General features: G+C 37.0%; 2 protein-coding genes across 2 annotated transcripts; both read left to right on the top strand.

The window, feature by feature from the left end:
* The first annotated feature begins 8,161 nt into the window (after window positions 1-8,161).
* Window positions 8,162-9,097, top strand: LOC136819513 (uncharacterized). The gene has a single exon (XM_067075747.1). The coding sequence runs from the start codon at window positions 8,162-8,164 to the stop codon at window positions 9,095-9,097; it is 936 nt and encodes a 311-aa protein (XP_066931848.1).
* Window positions 9,098-10,037: 940 nt separating this feature from the next.
* On the top strand, window positions 10,038-10,751 carry LOC136819512 (uncharacterized). Its single transcript, XM_067075746.1, has one exon. It carries the CDS (start codon window positions 10,038-10,040, stop codon window positions 10,749-10,751), a length of 714 nt encoding a protein of 237 aa, XP_066931847.1.
* Window positions 10,752-25,039: the final 14,288 nt, after the last annotated feature.

Here is a 25,039-nt window from a genome sequence, read left to right as displayed (position 1 = left end):
ATTATGGTACTGTTACTTCAATGGAATCGAAATAATAGACAGATCTTTATCCCTTTCAGTCCCACGCGACCGCACTGCGGTCCCTTTGGACCCGTCGTTTTTTCCCAGAGGACTGCATAGCGGTCCCTGATTTATTTTTCAAATTGTGATGTTTTGGCGGGAAATAAAGAGATGTCTTTAAACAGCTTTCAAAGAAGATAAGATAGCGCGTCGTGTGCAAAAGACCGCGTGAAAAAAGCTTGTTCCAGTAAGAAGTTTTGTTTACAAAAGTATTTATAAAAATTTTTGCAAGCAAAATCTGTAAGGCCGAAAATGGGATTTTTTACAACTTCTATCAATCATTATGATTTTTCTATGAGGGTTAATCAAAGAATTCTTTTTTCAGTTAGTAGATATTGTTGTGCTTAACATCTATCAGAAGATCGAATGGGTTTAAATCATTTTTTCATAAAAAAAATTACCATTGAATGGCAAAAAAGTGCTGTTTTCAAATTTTTTTTTTGCCTTTCTCTGGTCACGTGACAGGCTGATGACGTCATTTTGCAATTTTTTTTCTATCAAAATGATCCTCATACTATAAGTGAAAAAGGGTGAAAACTTGAGAGGACTAGGTTTAGTGATTCCAGAGATATTGAAGCATGAGTAAATGCATTCAAAAACTCATTTTACGGCTCTGGGAAAGTAGCTGTGAAAACTCTGGGACTGAAAGGGTTATGTTATGATTCTCTATCGCTGATCCTTTTTTAAAAGCGTCGATGACATTTTTGAGTTGTGTTTTCAACGACGCGAATAAAAATATCAACTTTGAACTTCATCCAAGATCTTGGATGGTCGTCATGGTTACTTTTCTTTGCGTTGGTTACACGCTGAAATGAATTGCTATTCGTCCGCACAGGTCGGAATATAATTTCGGTATGTGATCTTTATCGTACTTATCGACCCTTGTTACGCTGACCCTCATTATTCTCGTCCCCTCATTGAATGGCGTTTCCTTCAAAAGAAATCTTTTCTTCTACAACCAAGTGACAGTAATTACAGAGTCAGTAATAAGTTTTTGATTCTTCAAAGTTACTTTAATTATGATTCCTATTATTAAAGTATGTATGTTTTGCCCTGCGATAACTCTCTTTCTTATTCGCGATAAGATATAACTTGTGCTAAATGTGAAAGTGGTGCTAACTTCAAGAGCGGTCTACTGAATGGTATGAAAATCTTAAACTCATATAAGAGGTCCCCCAGAGGTAACTTTGCTCACGATATTACGCAATTTTTGTCTTCAATCACGATCACGAAAATCAGCAAAAAATAAAAAAAGTCCAAATCACGTATCACGGCTCAAAAATCTTTCAAATCACGAAATCACGAAAAAAAAGGTTTCTTTCCACTGATTATTTTGAGGCCGATAAACATCACTGGAAAAGAGCTGAATTTGGTAGGGTGTGTACGGGATATCGGTACATCGGTATTGGCCTTTTTTTAAATCGGTAAATCGGTAATCAGTATCTTAAGATCATCTCGGTATCGGTAAAAGACCTTTTTATATCGGTATTTCGGTATTTCTGGTCAAATATCGGTATCAAAGATCACGAGCCATATGAAAGTCGTGCAATTTTTTTCGCAACTTTCGCTCGCAATAAAGTTCTTAGACAATCTACTAGATTTTTTTCCAACCCCACTGCTTATTCCATACCCAATTTGCTGAACACAATAATTTAAAACACAAAATCTAATTTTTTTTGCTCGCTTCGCTTGCAGTAGCTTCTTTGAAATTCTTCTTAAATATGAACGATATATTTAGTTATCTACTAAATAATCCCTCCCTAGTACAAATTAAGGAGCACTTGGGCACCAATTAGAAAAGTCAGAGTGCAAATTTCAAAAATTACAAGGTTAGAGGCTCAGGCAGGGATTTACTTGACGCGTGAATGGCCATGTCTTCTGCCGAGTGGCGTTGTGTATTCCACGCCTCCCCCGAAAGTTGAGCTTTTTTGAACGCTGAAATCTTAAAGTCACACTAAATGCGCTTTAAATTTCCCCGCGAGACCAGTTATACTGTAAATAACTTTAAGATCATGAATTTTTTTTGCTCTATTCGCTCCCAATTGAATTATAACATGTTTATGATTATAGCAAACCCTTCTTGCTGTTTTTTGTGTACAATCTAAAATTTCTGAAGGGAGATCTAGCTGCGCCAACAACCAATTTGCTGACAACAATATTCAAAACAAAAACTCACAGTTTATTCGCTCGCTTCACTTGCGCTAGCTTCTTCCAATTTTTTTGCTCTAGAGTAGAACTACAATTGGTGACGAAATACTTGGCACAAAAGGGAAATCCACCGGAAAGTTTTGAAACCACAATCGATTTGTAAGTGCTCTAAAGTAGGTTCGAAGGGTAGAGTTTTAACTCTGAGTTTTAATGTTTGACTTAAGACTTGACATTTTTGCACAGTTTTTGCGATATTTTCTGAATAAGGAACCTCAGACATAGCCGTAGCAGGTCAGTGGCAGGAGATATACAAAACCTAATTCGAAATTTGAAATCAGCATGAAAACTTGATCTAAAACAAGTAGTTACCATTTAACTTTTTATTTAAAGTTCATTCGAATTGAAACATTTTCAAATTATAAATTTTCCTTGGTTTTGAAGATTTTAGTAAAGAAAATCCTCCAATACCAGGCCAAGGGTGAAGGCCATGACCAAATGAATTTCAAATTCGGAATCAGCAAGAAAAAATGATTTAAAGAAGCTATCACATCACTAGAAATCTATTCAAAATGGAGAATTTAAAAAAAAAATTGACTTTTAGTGGTTTCAGGCGGTTTTCTGAAAAAGAGGTCTCCAGTAGCCGTCCAGGGGTAAACGATGAGGAAAAACGGAATTTAAATTCGAAATCAGCATGAAAAGTTAATTTAAAACCGATGGTTTAAAAATGGTTTGAAAATCTTTGGACTAACCTGATTTTATATTAGAAACAAGGCTGAATGGTAGTACCTCTTAACATGCTCTTAACAACGTACTGTACAATATGAAATACAACATTTATGTACGCGTTTTTAGCCAATCAGATTGCTTCAATTAGTAATCATTGTCATCCATTTGGGAATCATGTTGAAGATTTCTACGAAAGAAACTTATTTCAGTTAGTACACTCGGAGGTTTCTGGGGAATTCGTAAATAGTAAATACTGATACAGTCTGCTAGACATATTACTTTTGTATATTACTTTTGTAATATTTTGCTTGGCTGCCCCCCCCGGGTTCTAACTCTAAAATCTCACCCTGGTATTCTTATAGAAGTTATTCTTATAAAAAAAGCGTGTACTTTTCCTTATCCTGAGCTAGTTTTTTTCGGGTTCTTTTGTCTCTTGGGATTCTTTACACCTAACTACTAGTCTCCCTATGTTTAGTCTCGTGTCAGATTCAACGATTCATGTGCTGTGTTTTCCTTTTTTCACTGTCGTCCAAATCATCCTCGACATCGATAATCCTGGAGGGTACTCATATGGTCCAACACATGGCATGTACTTCCCTTAAGGGTAGGACCCTCTAAATGCACTGTAAGGGTGTACTGTTGATAGAGTGCGCTACAAGGATCTTGTTTTAGCAGGATACACTGTAAGGTTATGTTTAGAGACCGCTGAATTGCAAGTCTGACAGTAAAAATCTGATGCATCTTTATAGTTTTAACTAGCACCCATTTTGATTTATTTTACACATTGTGTCGACATCTCAGGCTCATTTTCAGATGGCTCTAACAAATTAAGCTTTGAGATCAAACTCTACTGTAAGAGTACCTTTTCACTGCTCAAGGGCTGCACTTTAAGGGTCGGATTTTAAAATCCATTTTTTGGCGGCACATGCCGTCGTTTAGCAATGGAGTCATCTCCCCGGATCAATAATTTAATATTTTAACCCTGTCTGCCCGGCTGTCAGGGTCTTTTGTTGCCCCGTGGGGGAGGTAGAATATGTTCCCCTTTAATATCCAAACTGGTACCCGAAAAATTGAAGACGTCATCAAAAAGAGTAATTTTTAGGTTCTTAATTCTTTTGAAAAAAGCGTCAAAAATTGAGCTCAATTTAAGATTTTTAATTTTTGCTTTTAATGCTCACAATTAGAATGCAAAAAATGATTCTAAAACAATTTTTCTTCAAAATTCAAAATCCGTGCGCGCTCAAATTCTGTTAACCAAAAAATCTCAGATTTGAAAATTTTTGTCAAAATTTTTTTTTTCATAACTTCAGTTGAGATAGACTAGCAAACTAGTCTGTTAATTAATCATGTCAGAGGGAAGGAACACAAAGGCGGCGGGCGTTTGCTAGAATAGGAGCTGCGTAGGAGAACGGGCAAAAGTTGGTGAGAGGCTGCTAATTAACTTTCAGCCCTTGCAGCCGAGAAAATTTCTTCCTACGCTTACCTAATTCCTACGCTCACTTTTCCCGCGTGATATCGTTCCAGCCCGACTGGCGTGCCAGTCTACAGTTGAGATTGTTTTTTGTCATAAAATTGATAGGGAAGTAAATTTTGGTTATAAAATTTTGATGGGATGAAAAGAATTTCCATCATTGCTCAAAATATTTCATAAGGGCGACAATAAGACGGATATATTTGAAATTGGCTGCTAGGGAAAGAATGCAGAAGACATCATGACATGGACCACTACCGAAGAAAAGAAGTATCAAGAATGGGACGACAAAATCGACAAGTTGGAATGTCGCATCAAACAACTCTGTAAGAATGAGGAACAACAACGTATCATAGAGGAGACGACCGTGGAAGACCAAAGACAGGCAAAACAACAAGAGGAAGAGGACAACTGGATCGAGAAGCAGAGGAAATTTCACATGGACCTAGAGGAGAAGAAACTGGAGCAAGTTAAAGCACAACAACTGAAAGCTAAACTACCGAAACTACAACTTTGAAAATTTGATAGAACCATCACTGATTGAGTGAGATTTCGGGAGCAACTTGCAGAGGAAATCGACAAGTCGACAAACTACGCAGCCATCACAAAGTTCTCATACCTACGAGCAGAATTATTGACATCACAACCAGACAGAAATCACTGGACTACCATTCACTGAAGAGGGATACGACACTGCAAGAGACTGCTGCAACAGAAGTATGGACAAACCACCGAAGCCATATATGCACCTGGACAACAGATCGCATCTCTACTGATCATTGCATCTGTAACAAACTTGTCATCAATATTTTTATCGCAAAATGAAAGTAAGCATATATTCACTGAAGACACTGGGAAAGCTCGACACTGCAGAAATCATGGTACGACAGACTTTGGACAAACATGGACCAATCAAAACAGACCCGAATTGGTAACAATGGAAACTTGAACGTCTACTAGAAGAGCTTCGGGAATACATCATCAAGAATCCAGACATAAGCCCCACGCCAATCACCACAATGGACATGGAAGAACATCGGGATACCAAAGAATAAGCAAAGATTTTAGAAGACCCACCTGTATCTACTGCAACGACGAATTACATCGAAGCAGCGACTAAAACTTAATATCAGACATCAAGGAAAGGAAGGAGATTCTAAAAAGAAAGAAGTTATACTACAACTGCACTGGAAGCAACCATAACATATCCAATTATAGAAGCCGAAGCTGTGCTCGCTGTAATCAACGCCATCATACATGAATCTGCCACTTGAAGGAGGAGAAGACTCAACAACAGCAACCATCACCACAAAGATCAACCATTCAACCATCATCACTCTACATGGTCGAAGAAAACCAAGACACAATTCATCCAACTTTGGTTGCACAATGCCAAGGTTAGAAATTTCGCATCTTACTGGACACTGGAGCTGGAAGCTCATTCGTGTTATCAACCTTCACCCATCACATCAATATGAAACATGCCTACTGGGAAACGAAATCACTCGAGACAATGACCAGCACAGTCAAGCAGAAGTTCCTCGTATACAACGTCGATATACATTCACTTGATGGTAGCTACACTATACCAATCAAAGTAAACAAATTGGACCATCCTGTACTGGCCACATTGAGTAACCCAAGAATTACTGAACTTAAATCGAAGTACCCACACTTGGATGGCATCACATTCGACAACGAAGATGAACAGCTGCAACACTCTATCCACATGATCCTTCGTGCTGGAGACTATGCAAAGACCAAATCTGGTGGATTCATTGCTGGTAAAGCTGGAGAACCGATCGCTGAAAGGACCCTACTTGGATGGACACTAATGGGGAGTGGGAATCAATCAACCAACATCGCATTACTGGCAAGGAGCTGTATAGTCTGGACGTATTGGGACTTGAAGAGAATCGAGAATGAGTCAATGCCCAAATCCATCATGACTTCAAAGAACAACGAGATGAAACGAAGATGGCATCTACACCACTGGGATGCCCTGGGAACCAAATCATTTGCTCTTACGAAACAACGAATCACAAAGCATTGCACTACTTAACAAGCATACATCACGATTGAAGAAGAATCCACAACTGCTGAAGGACTATCATCAAATCCTACAAACAGAACTGGCTGAAGGAATACTGGAGGAAGTACCTGATGAATCAACTGGAGATTGAATCTGTTGTCTACCACATCGAGCTGAACCAGGATTCACCGTCGCTGAATGGGCTTTTCCAGTTAAAATCCGTATCTCCCACGTTGAGGATATCCATTTTCAAAATTGTTAAACCCCGTCCTATATCCTCAACATGGATAGCGCCTTACCTCTCTTACTTAATAACGCCAATGATTTTTCCCGGAAGGAATCCGAACCCATTCCTTGTGTATGTCCTCAACATAGTTTTAGCTATAGGCTATACAATATATTTACCATATTACCCCTTGGATTATTGCTGAAAATCTTTTTGTGGGTATACGTTTTTTTTTTCTCGGGTCTGCTTTTAACCCCCTGGACAAGGGACACACTTCTGTCTTCTATGACCTTTGCAGACATGTGCAATTTTCGTAACTTTGATTCCCCGTGGACACTCATCCTTATTTTTATGTTTTCACTGTTTACACCGGGAGTCTGATAAATGACGTGACCTGCGTGCCCACGTGTCCTACTTTTTCGACGTGCCCACGTGCCTTGACGTGCCCGCGTGCCCACGTGCCTCGTCGTGCCCACGTGTCTGCGTGCCTACGTGCCCTCCAAAATTTGACGTGCCTGCGTGCCCTCCAAAATTTGACCAAGGAGACTGGAACCCGCAAGAAAGAAGCAATCGAAGATATCCAGGAGAACTTATTCGTGGACGACTTAACAAGTGGAAGACAAACATACCAAGAAGTAATGACACTTAAGGAGACTGCAAAAGAAGTTCAGTCATCAGCTGGTTTCACCTTGCACAAAATCCATCCAAACATTTCTGAAGTTTAAGACAAACCACATCACCCAATCGAACTCGAAGATACATCGACGTACGCGCTATGCAACATGTGAGTACCAAATCGGGAATCACATCACCAATCATGCTCATCTACCGAGACATGTGTGACAACAAATTGGGATGGAACAAGCCGCTACCCAAATACCATCTTATGTCAGCATACCGAGATCTAACCATCACAGTATATACACCAGATCGAAATTTATGGATTTGGAGATGCAAGCAAAAAAGGATGCTGCTCAGCCACCATTTACCTCGTGACTCGATATTCGGAAGGAACAACATCAAATTTGGTCACTGGGAAATCTCGGATTTCAAAGAAGAACACAACAATACCACGACTGGAACTGAATGCTGGACACATTGTTTCAAACTCACTGGACAACGTAGCTGCTGCACTTCAAAGATATCTAATCTCGTCAATTCATAGTTGTTTGGATACCGTCGCTCTTCACTGGGTCAAAGGAAGTGCAAACGAATGGAAACAATTTTATCAGATCGCGTGGACAAAATTAAACTCAAGACCAAGAAGAGGAACATCACCTGGAGACACTGTCCAACTAAAGAAAACCCTGCTGACATTGGCACTTGAGGAACATCTGAAGCATCAAATTTTTGGCTTAAAGAATCATCGTGGCTAACAATCAAAGAAGACTGGCCAAAAGACATTGTCACCGTCAACAACAAGGAGACAGATGGGGAGAGAAAGTTGCTGAAGGAGATTCACATAGCGGTAAACCTTTCTAAAGATCAATTGGCAAAGATGCTGGGCAAACAAAGCCGTCTATTCAAGCTGTATCGTATCACCACGTGGATAAAAAAAATTTATCAACAACTATTGCAGACATTTAAAAAGATTACTGGGAAACTATTACCAGAGGAAATTAACAATGCTGAGATATTTCGGCTACAAAGAACAAAGAAGATCCAAGAGTCAAGAGAACCAAAACAATGGGAGGAGATCAAACAAAGGCTGAAACTCAAAGAACAAGAAGATAACATTATGGTTTGCAGAGGAAGAATTCAAGGAGAACACCCAAACTACTTGCCACCTGATCACCAACTAACCAAACTTGTCATTCAAGAAGCTCATGAAAGAACCAAACATGGATTTATGTCACTTACAATGGGGGAGATGCGTCAAAGATTTTGGATCGAAAGCCATTTCGGTAGCTGGTTAAATCAACAATCTACAGATGTCACATGTGCAAGAGATACCGATCGAAGCCCTTGGCGAGGACTGGAACAAATCCTTTATCAACATACCGGACGATTGCTACCACCTGTGCAACATCAAGTACACTTGGACTTGGCTGAGAACATGAACGCTGAAACATTCAGAAGATCACTAAAAGAATTCATTACAAGACGTAGAAACCCTGACATGATGGTTAGTGACAACGCTAAAACCTTCCAGAACACCAAAAAATGGCTGAAGAAGATTCGACAGATCCTGATATCAACACACTGTTTGCAAAATGGAACATCAAATGGAAGTTCAACCTCTCCTTGGTGGGGAGGTTTCTTTGAAAGGATGGTTGGCATGTCAAAGAACATCATCTACAAGGCTGTTGGAAGATTGGAATTAACATGTAATGTTTTAAAGGAAATCGTTTCGGAAGCAGAATCAATTTTAAACAATCTCTCACTCACTTACTTGGAAGATGAAGCTGAACAATCGCCCACTCACTTACTTTGAAGATGAAGCTGAACAATCGCCCACTCACTTACTTGGAAGATGAAGCTGAACAATCGCCCACTCACTTACTTGGAAGATGAAGCTGAACAATCGCCCACTCACTTACTTGGAAGATGAAGCTGAACAATCGCCCACTCACTAACTTGGAAGATGAAGCTGGAACAATCGCCCACTCACTTACTTGGAAGATGAAGCTGAACAATCGCCCACTCACTTACTTGGGAAGATGAAGCTGAACAATCGCCCACTCACTTACTTGGAAGATGAAGCTGAACATCGCCACTCACTTACTTGGAAGATGAAGCTGAACAATCGCCCACTCACTTACTTGGAAGATGAAGCTGAACAATCGCCCACTCACTTACTTGGAAGATGAAGCTGAACAATCGCCCACTCACTTACTTGGAAGATGAAGCTGAAATCGCCCACTCACTTACTTGGAAGATGAAGCTGAACAATCGCCCACTCACTACTTGGAAGATGAAGCTGAACAATCGCCCACTCACTTACTTGGATGAAAACTGAACATCGCCCACTCACTTACTTGGAAGATGAAGCTGAACATCGCTCACTTACTTGAAGATGAAGCTGAACAATCGCCCACTCACTTACTTGGAAGATGAAGCTGAACAATCGCCCACTCACTTACTTGGAAGATGAAGCTGAACAATCGCCCACTCACTTACTTGGAGATGAAGCGAACAATCGCCCACTCACTTACTTGAAGATGAAGCTGAACAATCGCCCACTCACTTACTTGGAAGGAACTGAACAATCGCCCACCACTTACTTGGAAGATGAAGCTGAACAATCGCCCACTCACTTACTTGGAAGATGAAGCTGAACAATCGCCCACTCACTTACTTGGAAGATGAAGCTGAACAATCGCCCCTCACTTACGGAATGAAGCTGAACAATCGCCCACTCACTTACTTGGAAGATGAAGCTGAACAATCACCAACTCACTTACTTGGAAGATGAAGGTAAACAACTAACATTGACACCGAACATGATCCTACATGAACCAAACGTCATTGTACCTTCAGAAGACACCGACCCAGATCCAGAATTCAATGCAGTTACATCAACAAAACTGCTACGTCAAATCCAATCAGGCAAGGAACAACTATGGAAAAGATGGCACCAAGAGTACCTGCTTGCGCTGCTTGCATTACGAGAAAGACATCACTGCACCAAAGCAGGACCGACAAACATCAAAGTTGGGGATGTAATACAAATCAAAGGCGAACAAAAGAACCGTGGAGAATGGCAAATTTGCATTACTACCAAAGTGGTCAAGATCAATAATGTTGTCGTTGGCGCGAAATTGAAGCTTGGGAATGGTACAGTTTTGGACCGACCAATCCAATTATTGTACCCATTGGAACTATTTAGTGATCAAAAGAAACTGAAAGCACAAAGCCAAGAAATCGAAACGAAAAACGAAAGGCATTCAACCCTACGAGAAAGGATAATTCGGACTGAAAACACCAAACACTACTTGGACACGCCTTTTTTACTCATTAAAAATGTTTACAAGTTGGTCCAAAAACATCAAGCACTACTTGGCCACACCTTTTTACTCATTAAAAATGTTTACAAGTTGGTCCAAAAACACCAAACACTACTTAGTCACGCCTTTTTTACTCATTAAAATGTTCAAAAATTAGACCAATAACAACAAACACTACTTGGTCACACCTTTTTACTCATTAGATATGTTCACAGTCAGCCTTAACACTGCTTAGCCAGTTGTTTTTTAGAAATGCTCAATTAGCAGTATTTTATAAAAAAATGAAAACATATTACTTTGTTACGTCGTTTTACATAAGATTAGCAAATCCTTACTAAGATTCTCGTCACTCTTACGAGATTTTCCGCCAGAGTGTGGCCCCCAGCGGCACCCCTTATCATGCCATCACGCAAAAAAATTTTCTCCATCACGCATCACGAAAATCGCTTAAATTTGTCATCACGCAAAAAATAGCGGCAAATAGCCCAAATCACGCACCATGCCTCAAATTTTTGCCATATCACGCATCACACCAAAATCTTGATCACGCCATCACGCCAAAAAAAAATCTCTAATCACGCCATCACGCAAGAAAAAAGTCCCAATCATGCCATCACGCAAACCGCTTGGGGGGGGGGGGCCTCCTGAGTATCAGAGGTCAAGTTTTCAAAGAATATATTAACCTCTGAAGAGCAAATATTACCTTATTAATGTCTAGCAGACTGTATCAGTATGCAGTTTATTATTTACGAATTCCCCAGAAACCTCCAAGTGTAATTGAAATGAGTTTCTTTCAAAAGAAATCTTTTACATGATCCCAAAATGTATAATAGTAATTACTAAACTTTTACTTATTGAAATGTCACTTTAATTGAATCGAAATAATATACAGACTTTTTTTAGGATTCTCTATCACTAACTCTTTTTAAAAAGCATTGATGACTTTTTTTAGTTGTGTTTTCAACGACGAGAATAAAAATATCAACTTTGAACTTCATCCAAGATCTTGGATGGTCGTCATGGTTACTTTTCTCTGCGTTGATTTCGCGCTGAATAGAATCTGGATTGGTCGGCACAGCGTCGATATATGATTTGGAGCTGTGCTTTTCACGGTAGGGTTAACCGGTATTAAATTGGAAAGGGTTTTGTTCTAAAGGTACGGAAAATCATGTTTTTACTTACGATACTTTTCGAAGTTTATTTCTCAACTAACTGGAGTTCTGGCTATATTCCGGTAGAAAAATAGCAAAGGAATCTTAGGTTGGAAAAGGAAGTCTTACGCAAAACAAAAATAACACCTTTTCAGCCTTTCGAAATATTCATATTTTGTCATAATATACGAAGCATAACTTGGTCACTTTTAACCAGCTCTTTTTGAGAAATTTAGAGGGAAAATGTTTTTATGACGTCATAATTGGGATTGGGATGCATTAGTGTTAATTATAACTGTACTCCTCCAAGAGAAATGTATCAAAATTTGTCAGTTTAACAACAAAGAATTATAAGAAAAATATGAATGGATGACCGGTCAATGATATGTGGCGAAGTAGTGCTATGCATAGTGGGAATGGTTTGGAGTGCAGTTTCTAAACAATGAATTTCGAATGTATTAGTATATGTAATCACATGATAACGAGTGCAATTCGAATATAATTGCACGAGTGATTTTTTTATTATTAATTTTCCGAGTCCGTAAGGACGAGGAAAATTCGAAACAAAAAAATCACGAGTGCAATTTTCGAATTGTACGAGTTATTATGTGATTACGAGCTAATCGCACAATGGCTTTCACTACTTTTTCTCAATTATAGGAAAGTAAATTACAGAAATTACACTGAGAGTTTTATATTTTTCTCTTCTCTTTATGTCTTTCTTTTATTGTTGTTTATTGATTTTCTTTCTCACAAAATAAATTTCGAATGCAATTAAAACGTTCGATGCAAAAAATGTAAGAAAAAACATTAAAATCAATTTTGTAAACATTGGCGCGGCATTGGAGAGTGTGATTAACGATTAATTGCTCTCTACAGGATGCAATTAACGATTAATTGCTCTCTTTGAAGGGGCGCCAAATAAGAAAGAATAGCTCGTCGTGCGATTAGCCTCAATAATGACACCATACGAAAGGATTTATCTAAATTCCGTCTGTGAAAATGCTGAAGAAAAACATTTGCGTTTTAAAAGCTTCTCAAAAGCCAAAGCATCTAAAGAAACATTTTGGATGAGAAATTTCATTGTTTCCAATGGATTTCAAGGTGATGTTCGGATGGCAATAAATATTTTATGAACGATACTTGATAGTGGGAGCGTACGGGATATCGGTACGTTGGAATTGGCCTTTAGATCGGTAAATCGGTATTAGGGGAAAAATTTGATCGGTAATCGGTATTTTGAGACTATCTCGGTATCGATAAAAGACCTTTTTATATGTCGGTATTTCGGTTTCGGTATTTTTGTTCAACTATCGGTATCAAAGATCATGAGCCATTGCACTCCAAGACTAATTTTGGTGAAATAACTTTGAAAATCTTGCGATTTTTTCACACGCTTCGCTCGAAATAAAGTTCTTTGACAATATACCAATTCAATTTATTGCTGAACACATTTATTTAAAACAAAAATTCTCAATTTTTTTCTGAGCTCTGATCTACTAAATTATCCCTCCCTCATACGTAAGTTAGTACAAAGAAAGGAATAGTTTGGCGACAATTTGAAGTCAAGAGCGCAAATTTTGAAAATCACAAGGTTAAAAGGAGGCAGGGTTCTTACTTGACGCGTGAATGGCCATTTCTTCTACCGTGTGGCGTTACCGTGTAGTCTCTCCCCGAAAGTGGAGCTTATTTGAACGCCCAAATCTTTAAATCACACTAAATGCGCTTTAAATTGCGCCCCAAGACCAGTTTTGCTGTAAATAACTTTAAAGTCATGAAAATTTTTTCGCTCGCATTTAGGTTATTAGTGGTCAGAATACATAGATTATGCGTTCGAAAAAAGGCTGTTCCTCCACCAGTTGGTAATAGCTAAGAATCACTGCATTTTCGGCCGAAAACTTTTTTCTCTAAAACCCATTTTTAGAGCAAATTTTACTTAAAAAGTAACCCTTAGAGAGACCTTTTTGAAAAGTTTTCTTCGATTTTCGAAAACTTTTCTACCCTTAGAGAGACGGCTATTTTTACTCTCAGAATAAAAGAAAACTTCTAAATATGGTGAATTTTCCGACTCTTAGAGAGACTGCTTTGAAATTTTCAGATTTTGTAACCCTTAGGGAGACTTTGAAAGACGTGAAAACCGACTTTTATTGTCTGCTTATACCCTCGCACTCATTTTTGCCTAAGGGGGAAGAGTACCTGAAAAATGGGGAAAAATTTATCGGTATATCGGTAATTGGAGTAAAGTGATTTGTATATCGGTATTACGAAGTCCCGTACGCCCCCTTGATCACACAAGACCGATCCTGAAAAGCAAATAAATTTAATGTCCACCTAAACAGGAATGCAAGTTAAAATTACAGGTTGAGTCATCACCTAAAATAGAAATTGAATTAAATTAAGTGTAAAAATAACAAAACTTACAATTTCATTGGGTTGCATCAGAGAGAGAAGGTGAAACGATTGCGGTTAAAACAAAAGCTCCCACCATATGTCAGCAACTACCAAGATGACAATGGGAAGAGGAATCATGCTGGTTGTGGAGATTCGGTAGAAAGGCGCACGAAGAGAGGATTTCTTTGTCGAAAAAATTTATCTTTTCAAAACAGTTGGGAAGTTTTGATATTTAATAGAAGTTGAAAGGAAAATTAGGTATTAAATACCATGATTTTGAATACCGCTGTACGTTATTATTGTGAAGGAATTTTTGGTCGAAACATAAAGAGTGCGAAGGATTTATTAAGAAAGAACACTTTTAAACTGAGCAAGTTTCTTGAAAATCTTTTTCAAATTTTCTGTCAGTTGAATTTAAACGCTTAGAATTTTTGATAGAATTCGAATTACATGTAATTGGCGCTCCTTGAAAAGTTAGTAATAAACAGAATCATATCAAATGAATGAATGAAATATTCAATTATCATTTGATAATATCAAACTATGATCAAACTTATAAATATCTTGCCAACGAGCACAAACCCAATGTAACTTATACTCTTCCAAAAACTATAATAATTTCAAAATTAATTGACAGCTAATTTTAAAAAGATTTCAAAGAAAGTGAGATTGAGGGTTGAATCTCTTATCGATACTTTTTCTACCGTCCAGAGAAAAGTTTGACTTAAATTTTGATAAACAAAATTTAAAAATCAGTTAACTAAATGGAAAGATATGATAGAAAAACAAGATTCATTTTCCAAAATTATCAATATGAAATGGTAAAAGTGAGCGAAATGTGAATTATTCGCCAGGAGATTGTTCAGGAGGGCGAAGCCAATAAATCAAGAATAATAATTTGGATCAGGGCATCTAGGACCTAGGTATGCATTTTATTCGAGTTTGATCTTTTTGGAAAATGATAATTTCTCTCTTTCCATCGCAACTTTTCATTTAGGTGCTCTGAACCTCAAAATTTGTACATTAAAACCTGACTAAAATTTCCTATAAACACTAGAAAAAGAAGGACTGATGAAATTGAACCCTAAAACTCACAATAACTCAACCAAATTAGAAGCTTTTAGGCACACTAGGGTACAATTAGTTTCGACACTTCAAATAAGCAAGGAAGCTCTAAGTAGATAAACCTTTCAATGTGTCTGAAATTCGAGATGTTATTGATTGCCGATGAGCCCGATGATGACGATGTACCGGATGTTCCGGACGCTAATCAGCGTCCCGTTACTTGCATGGAGAAGTTGAAAGCGTTGGCTGGGTTAGATCCAGTATTCAAGGACTTCGTTCCAATTGAGGAGGATTTTAGGTTACAATAAAAAACAATTAGGCAGATAATGGTGAAAAACCATTAAGCAGATAGCAGTAAGAAACCATTAAGCAGATATCGGTAAGAAACCATTAAGCAGATAGCGGTAAGAAACCATTAAGCAGATAGCAGTAAGAAACCATTAAGCAGATATCGGTAAGAAACCATTAAGCAGATAGCGGTAAGAAACCATTAGGCAGATATCGGTAAGAAACCATTAAGCAGAGAGCGGTAAAAAACCATTAAGCAGATAGTGGTAAGAAACCATTAAGCAGATATCGGTAAGAAACCAATAGGCAGATATTGATAAGAAACCATTAGGTAGATATCGGTAAGAAACCATTAAGCAGATAGCGGTAAGAAACCATTAAGCAGAGAGCGGTAAGAAACCAATAGGCAGATATTGATAAGAAACCATTAGGTAGATATCGGTAAGAAACCATTAAGCAGAGAGCGGTAAAAAACCATTAAGCAGATATCGGTAAGAAACCAATAGGCAGATATTGATAAGAAACCATTAGGTAGATATCGATAAGAAACCATTAAGCAGAGAGCGGTAAGAAACCATTAAGCAGAGAGCGGTAAGAAACCATTAAGCAGATAGTGGTAAGAAACCATTAAGCAGATATCGGTAAGAAACCAATAGGCAGATATTGATAAGAAATCATTAAGCAGATATCGGTAAGAAACCATTAAGCAGAGAGCGGTAAGAAACCATTAAGCAGATAGTGGTAAAAAACCATTAAGCAGATATCGGTAAGAAACTAATAGGCAGATATTGATAAGAAACCATTAGGTAGATATCGGTAAGAAATCATTAAGCAGATAGCGGTAAGAAACCATTAAGCAGAGAGCGGTAAGAAACCATTAAGCAGATAGTGGTAAGAAACCATTAAGCAGATATCGGTAAGAAACCAATAGGCAGATATTGATAAGAAATCATTAAGCAGATATCGGTAAGAAACCATTAAGCAGAGAGCGGTAAGAAACCATTAAGCAGATAGTGGTAAAAAACCATTAAGCAGATATCGGTAAGAAACTAATAGGCAGATATTGATAAGAAACCATTAGGTAGATATCGGTAAGAAATCATTAAGCAGATAGCGGTAAGAAACCATTAAGCAGAGAGCGGTAAGAAACCATCAAGCAGATAGCGGTAAAAAACCATTAAGCAGATATCGGTAAGAAACCAATAGGCAGATATTGATAAGAAACCATTAAGCAGATATCGGCAAGAAACCATTAAGCAGATAGTGGTAAGAAACCATTAAGCAGATATCGGTAAGAAACCAATAGGCAGATATTGATAAGAAATCATTAAGCAGATATCGGCAAGAAACCATTAAGCAGATAGCGGTAAAAAACCATTAAGCAGATATCGGTAAGAAACCAATAGGCAGATATTGATAAGAAATCATTAAGCAGATATCGGCAAGAAACCATTAAGCAGATAGTGGTAAGAAACCATTAAGCAGATATCGGTAAGAAACCAATAGGCAGATATTGATAAGAAATCATTAAGCAGATAGCGGTAAGAAACCATTAGGCAGATCGATATCGGTAAGAAACCATTAAGCAGATAGCGGTAAGAAACCATTAAGCAGATAGCGGTAAGAAACCATTAGGCAGATATAGGTAAGAAACCATTAAGCAGATAGCGGTAAGAAACCATCAAGCAGATAGCGGTAAGAAACCATTAAGCAGATAGTGGTAAGAAACCATTAAGCAGATATCGGTAAGAAACCAACAGGCAGATATTGATAAGAAACCATTAAGCAGATAGCGGTAAGAAACCATCAAGCAGATAGCGGTAAGAAACCATTAAGCAGATATCGGTAAGAAACCAATAGGCAGATATTGATAAGAAATCATTAAGCAGATAGCGGTAAGAAACCATTAAGCAGATATCGGTAAGAAACCATTAAGCAGATAGCGGTAAGAAACCATTAAGCAGATAGCGGTAAGAACCATTAAGCATTAAGGCAGATATGCGGTAAGAAACCATTAAGCAGATAGCGGTAGAACCCATTAGAAACCATTAAGCAGATATCGGTAAGAAACCATCAAGCAGATATCGATAAGAAACCATTAGGCAGATATCGGTAAGAAACCATTAAGCAGATAGCGGTAAGAAACCATTAGGTAGATATCGATAAGAAAACATTAAGCAGATATCGGTAAGAAATCATTAAGCAGATAGCGGTAAGAAACCAATAAGCAGATAGCGGTAAGAAACCATTAAGCAGATATCGTAAAACTATAGGCAGATATCGGTAAGAAACCATTAAGCAGATAGCGGTAAGAAACCATTAAGCAGATAGCGGTAAGAAACCATTAAGCAGATATCGCTAAGAAACCATTAAGCAGATATCGGTAAGAAACCATTAAGCAGATATCGGTAAGAAACCATTAAGCAGATAGCGGTAAGAAACCATTAAGCAGATATCGGTAAGAAACCATTAGGCAGATATCGGCAAGAAAGCATTAAGCAGATATCGGCAAGAAAGCATTAAGCAGATATCGGTAAGAAACCATTAAGCAGATAGCGGTAATAAACCATTAGGCAGATATTGGTAAGAAACCATTAAGCAGATATCGGTAAGAAACCATTAAGCAGATAGCGGTAAGAAACCATTAGGTAGATATCGATAAGAAATCATTATACATATACCGATAAGAAACCATTAAGCAGAAATTTGTAAAAAATTCCCCTGACCATAGTGAATTTTTCATAATTGTCGTGTATAAAATGTGCTTTTCTGACTGATGTAACCAATAAAACTATGGCATGTTATCAGTTTTTGTTAGGTCAACTATTCCTGAATCTGACAATTGAAAATTGCATTGTAAAGAATTGGATGAAGAAGAAAAGACATTTGCGAAGACAAGTACTTCAACTTTGAGGACCTTATTTACGGCGAAAAAAAAACATTTTTTTTACTAGATAGCGTATCTTTAATCAAACTAACAATAGATTTTCGGATTTTTGCAACAGCTTCTTTGTTTCAAAATCTTGAAAATAGTGGCTTTGACCCATTTTGACCCATTTTTCGTGCCGACTTTTCGTACGCAAAAAGAGTCATAACTTTTGATATATCAATTTAGAAAAATTTTCCAAAAATTCTTAGATGCTTCAATCTTTTGCAGATAATTAAAAAAAAAATAAAACAAAAAGGTTAATTACCCATTAAAACTAAGCACTTTTTCTAAAAGAATACGACATTTTATCAATGTCATTTTTGTAATAAAATTCTTAATTACAGTACACTTGTATGGTGGCCCATGAGGGCCAAGTTAAATTGTTTTGACATTTCTATAAAAAAATTCAAAACAATTTACTTTTCACATTCATTTTTGCAATAGCTTTTAATTTAAGTTTTGAACTAAATTTTGATTTCAAAATTGATTTACTTTCTATTTTCGTTTCAAATTAAAAACGGGTTTGTTTTCAAAAACGATTTCCAACTCAGCCCATCGAGGCCATGTCATTTTAAAATCAATTTTAATTTTTTTTAAATGAATTGATCTGACAGCCCATTGAGGCCACTCATAGAAATGAGTAAATTTCAACAGATAAAGTTTCTTTTGATAATAGAACGAACCAGTTGTTTGTTTTAGGGGGGGGGGGTCACATTGGGGAGCCAAAAATATTAAAGCATATGGCGGCAACATGAAAGGGGTTAGAAGTAAATAAAACTTCCCTCTTATTACACTCTTTTTTTTATAAGAACCAGTAAATTTTTGCTGAGGCTCGGCTGTTCTTAATTTTTTTGGCACTTTGAGCCTTGAATTGTTCTTATTTTGTTCTTATTTTTTCCAACGTAAAAAACAAGTTTTGGCTATTTACTTTATTATTTAGAGGATTTTAGAAACCAGGGCAACCAGGGATTCTTTTTGCTATAACTCTCTAACTTCAGCCTCTCCACTGTTCTTAAATTGTTCTTATATAAAAAAGTGTATTTCCTCTCTTCTCAACATTTTTCCTTTCATGCTCGCATGCTGCATATTAAGAAAAAATTCGACTCTTTATTTACACATCAAAACAAAGGCTCTTCATGTTCCCCATTGTTTGATGAATAATTTTGTCTGCAAAAAGAAGTAAATTTTTCAAGACAATACAACCCACCAGCCAAACAAAGAACAATAGAAAGGAAAAGCACTTTGACGGAGAAAAAATCTCTCATTTATGGTACCATAGAACACTGGAGTAAAGGATATCATTTTATACTCTCCTACACATTTGTAAATATGTTTGGGGTCTAAGCACTAAGTTGTTTTGGCCTTGATGGGCCGTGAACTGTAAACAAACCAATAAGTAACCATAGTAACTTCAATCTTTTAAGCCTGTAGGGGTCTGGAGACAAAGCTGTCTTTGGCACTGATGGGCTACGTGAGAAAAGTGATTTTAAAAATAAAAAAACAAAATGCTTTTTAAAATGATATCGAAAAGTAAATGAGAATTAAAACAAAATTTAAAACATTTGTGTGGCCTTGCTGGGTCGTATTTTAAGTTGTTTTTAAAGTCATTTTGAAAACGAAATTACTTTTACATTGATTTTGAAATGAAAGTTAATTTAAATTGTAAAATGAAAGTTATTTTCATTTATAAAAAAAATATTTTTCTGAGTTTTTCAATAAAAAATTACTTGGCACTTATGGGCCACCATACACTTGATAGTATAGATTCACAGACAACTTATAAAGTCAGTTTTTTCATGTTTTTTTGTTAAAAGTGTAAAGGAACTCAAAATACAAGTTTTATCTTCAAATCTCATAACCCGGTCTTTTGACTATGGTCAGAGCCCTCAAGGAGATGTCGATAAGAATTGTAAAGATTTTTTAACTAGATGGTAGTCAAGAACTCTTAATAAACGCTCACTAAAAAGAAAACAAAGAGCCTTAGTGCTACAGGACAGTGGTTATTGTACACTTCATAGAAGAAAGCAGATTAACTTGAATTGACAAAGTGGTGCTTCTTCAAAAACAGACATACAACTCCAGGGACATCGATATGCTAATGAAATACCCAATGCTGGGCCAACAATAGTTTCAAAAAAGTTTTTGGGGTTACATTGATAAAGTCTCAAGCACTTGGACATTGCACGAGAGAGCAGGTGTAAAGTAATACATTCCAAATTTTGTTAACGCGCATAGACTCATGACGGTATGGTCAAAAAGTCCTTCAGAATGATTTTACAAAGAAGACGAAAAGAGGAAGATCTCCTAAAATAAAGGAGACTGGATCGAAGAGGACAGAGAATTAGGGTTCAATACCCAAAACATAATTCCTTATGGTAGGTTTGACACAAGAAGACTTTTAAACGACGTATGGGCAAATCATCAGCATGTGCATAAAGTACATACACCAAAAAAACATTAGATAGTAGATAATAAACAAGTAGATAGTAATAACCATTGAGCAGATAGTGGTATGGAGCTTCCAGCAGATAATGCTAGGATACCATCAAACAAATAGCACTAAGAAGTCATGAAGAAGTCAGCATCACGATAATTTCATATTTAACTAGAAAAAGTACAACTGTGTAAGGTTTAGAATCCTTTCACAAGGTTAAGACAAATACAAGAAGCCTTAAATTAATTTAGTCTGAAATATACTCGAATAGCATGCGTTATGCTAGAATATGATGTAAAACAAAGAAAATCAAGTAATTTACGTCATCTCAATTTGAATAGCAAGAAACTTTAGATATTGATAAGAAACATCTTTACCTTCACCAAGTGTCCCATCTTTTCCACGCAGAGTAGCGCTTCGGGGCACCTGTTTTCGCCCCACCAAGAAGGTACTAACAGGTCCCCTCACCCTCCCCGGCGTTCAATGTGGTTTCACTTCCCTAGGGTCTATCGCGTCCTTTTATATCTAGCTAACCTTTACCTTTTTTCAAAAAGAACTGTCATGTGGTTTTGTCATGTCGACCTAATTGATAAAAAGGGTGGGAAATGACAGAAACAGACTACCGACCATGAATTATCTAAATACGTTTAATAAAACACAGCGAAATTGGCGAAACACGCAATTAAGGAAAATAAGAGAAAACATTTTTAAATAAGCTTGATAAAAACGCATCAGCAAATGCGACTAGCCAAAAATACACAACTAGGGAAAACTAGCGAAGAAGTCAAAATGACACTATCAAAATAAGTAACTCTAAATTTCTATAAAAAAAACACAACTAAATCAATACTAGCAAAAACACACAACTAAGTTAAATTAGTAAGCCGACTTTGAAAAGTATTAAGTTGATAAAACAACACATAAAAAACGCGACTAGCCAGAAAATACACAACTAGGAAAACTAGCGAAGAAGTCAAAATGACACTATCAAAATAATTAACTCTAAATTTCTATAAAAAAAATACAACTAAATCAATACTAGCAAAAACACACAACTAAGTTAAATTAGTAAACCGAATTTGAAAAGTAGTAAGTTGATAAAACAACACATAAAAAACGCGACTAGCCAGAAAATACACAACTAGGGAAAACTAGCGAAGAAGTCAAAATGACACTATCAAAATAATTAACTCTGAATTTCTATTAAAAACACAAATTTTTTCCTTCCTGAGCAGCGGCACATCCCCGTGCCCCATTTTTGCCCAAGTATTCCCCCCACCCCCGTAAACAATATATTGAACTCTAAATTTTTATAAAAAAACGCAACAAAATCACTACTAGCAACAACACACAACTAAGAAAAATTAGTAAACTGAATTTGAAAAGTAGTAAGTTGATAAAAACACATCAAAAAACGCGACTAGCCAGAAAATAGACAACTAGGGAAAACTAGCGAAATAAGTCAAAAATGACACGATTGCAAGAAATCTTCTTGTAGCTGTTTGTTTTCTTTTTCCATAAGAGCGATGATATTGGCAGAAATGGAGAGTGCAGGTAGGGGTGCTGCCCTTAATAAGGGTGCCTCTCTTGGACTACTTTAATGGGATAAATTTTCGCGGGGATTAATTTTCGCGGATTTCGCGGATTTGGGTGTCATCCGCGAAAATAAGTCCCATTGGAAATTTGAAAAAGGCCCATCCGCGAAATATTTCTAAACAAAACTCAAAATATGCCAAATAAATACTATTTGAATGGTTACTTGCATCAAAGAGGCGCAAATAATGTGTATTTCAACAACCAATATGCATGATTTGACAGTAAAAGTCACAAAATCGAGAAAATAATGCCCCCCAATAGTGCCATCCGCGAAAATTAATCCCCGCGAAATCTTAAAATTTCGCGGATGAGCTCAACCGCGAAATTTAATCCCCGCGAAAATTTATCCCATTAAAGTAAAGTCCCAATAACGGTGAAAAAATCACAAAACAAATTCTAGCAGTCCCACTACAATCAGTGCCATAACATATTGACACTTTTGGCTAATTTACCATTTTTCGAAAATTGAAGTTCGAGCGAGAATGTCTATTTCAGGCCTTCAACTTGATTTCATCGATTATTTCGATCTGGGAGGGATTTATTGATTGGTTTCTAGGCTATATTTCAAGCCCTACTGGACCATCTTTGAACTCTTGGAGTCTTTAGAGCACTTACAAATTGATTGTGATTTCAAAACACCCCGGTGAATTTCCCTTTTGTGCCAAGTATTTTGTCACTGATTGTAGGGGTCGGGAAAATAGGAAAATTTTAACCTTCTTCCACTAAAAAGAATGATAACTTATTTTTTCCTGTTTTTTAGTCCCGCTAAGGGTCTGAGGTTTGAAAGTTGTGTGGCGCATACGCGTCAGCTCGCAACCCAAGTACCCCCCCCTAAAAAAAAATCTGCTCTAATTTAAAGCTTTGAAGTTTGGAAGTAAAGCACCACCTTCTCACAGACTCACTCAACCCCATCCCACTGGGAAAATTGGCTTAGGCTTTCTGGCCTGAAAACAATAGAATTCAAATCCCCAGCCATAAAAACCCTAGCAACGATGGCATGGAATGATGGCATGTAATGATTGCGACAACCTAACATATTCCTCAATGTTTGCCTAATTTATCATGAACATTCTTTCAAAGAAAGAGTGTAGTTTCAGATATATATTCAATCAAATATTGAATTAATTTAATTTTCTTCTCGAAAGGAGGGAGGGCACTTAAAGGGTTAAACTTTTCACAAAATTAACAGAAGAAAATGTCATGAGATTGTAAAGTTGACGATATTTCGGATGGAATCTACATCGATTGGCACTCGAAGATTTACATGAATGTTCTTCATGGATTTGACTGAGGAAATCATCCCACGAGTGGCAGAGTGTGGCAGGTGTACCTGATGACTCAAGGGCGTACAAACAAATGAAACACAAGATATTGATTTGGAGGAATTCAATGGCAAAGTGGATGGAAGAGCAAGAAGTCGTGCTCTACGATAGCGAAGACAGGATTTTCCTATTGGACAGAGAACGCAGGTTCCAGTTGCGAAGAAGAATAAGAGGAGAGGCCAACCTACCGAGGACACATTGAAAGTTCATCTACTTAAAGAGCCTTAGTATTAAGTATAGCTATTAGACAATATTTCGTAGCAGCGGTTATTAAGATTAAAAAAGTATTGTTTTTGATGAAAACTTTCTCACACAGAAAATAACAGTCCAAAGCACAGTCAGCGTATTTCTATAATTGATAAATGTTTAAGGCTTCATAAAAGGGCCCTGAAATTTGATCTTTTTTAAGTATTTGTTCGGGAAACTCCTTGGTGAATGAAACAACAGTTTATAAAAGTCTTATTTTCTATAAGTTCTTAAAAGAGAAGTTCTTGCAAGTGGAAACATGGTTTTTCAATGTCCAACAAATTTCGAAAAAGAGAAAAATCTTTGAGGGTAACAATCGCAATATATTCAAAGTAAATGTGGTATCTTTTCTTAGCGTCTAGGTAGCAGCAAACTATCTTTCTTTAGTTTTAAGTTTGCTACTCGGGCAAAAAAGTTTCAAAATTGTGAAATGGATTTTTCTTCCATTGGCATGTTGAACTCAGTTTTGATTAGCCAAAAGTCTTCAAATATAGATTTTTTAATAGGCAATATTAGGGAATCGTAGATAAATAACACGGGGTTAACCCTTTCCGGAAATAAAATATAATTCTTGAAGAAAAGGCTTTCCCTGGAGATTGGCTTTGAAGCACTATTAACCCCTTTGCTTATTGAAATTGAGGTTTTAGTCAACTGTTATGAAATAGAAAATTCAAAATTTTTAGCACGACATCTTGCGCTTGAAAGTAGGCTTTTAGTTTTCAATATATAACGGTTTTAGTTGCGTTCGGAAAGGGTTAATGTTAACTATGTATGAAGCAAAACTTCCAATGACCAAATAACATGGAAATAAAGGTTCAAGCGCACTGTAGTGTAGAGACCTTACTTATACAACAGGCTATTCGTATTACTTGTTGTATTAAAGAATCTGAAATTTGACGATATTACAAGATTTTGCTAACAATTCTCAGAGAGTATGTGAAAAAAAACCAGAACTTGGAAGCCATGATAACGATATTCCCATATAGCAGCCATTGGGAAAGCTGAAA

The sequence above is a fragment of the Clytia hemisphaerica genome, unplaced genomic scaffold (assembly GCF_902728285.1).
Source record: "Clytia hemisphaerica strain Z4C2 unplaced genomic scaffold, Clytia hemisphaerica genome assembly, whole genome shotgun sequence".
NCBI lineage: Eukaryota > Metazoa > Cnidaria > Hydrozoa > Leptothecata > Clytiidae > Clytia > Clytia hemisphaerica.
Note: the sequence above shows the minus strand (reverse complement) of the source record. Positions and strands in the feature narration are given on the sequence as shown.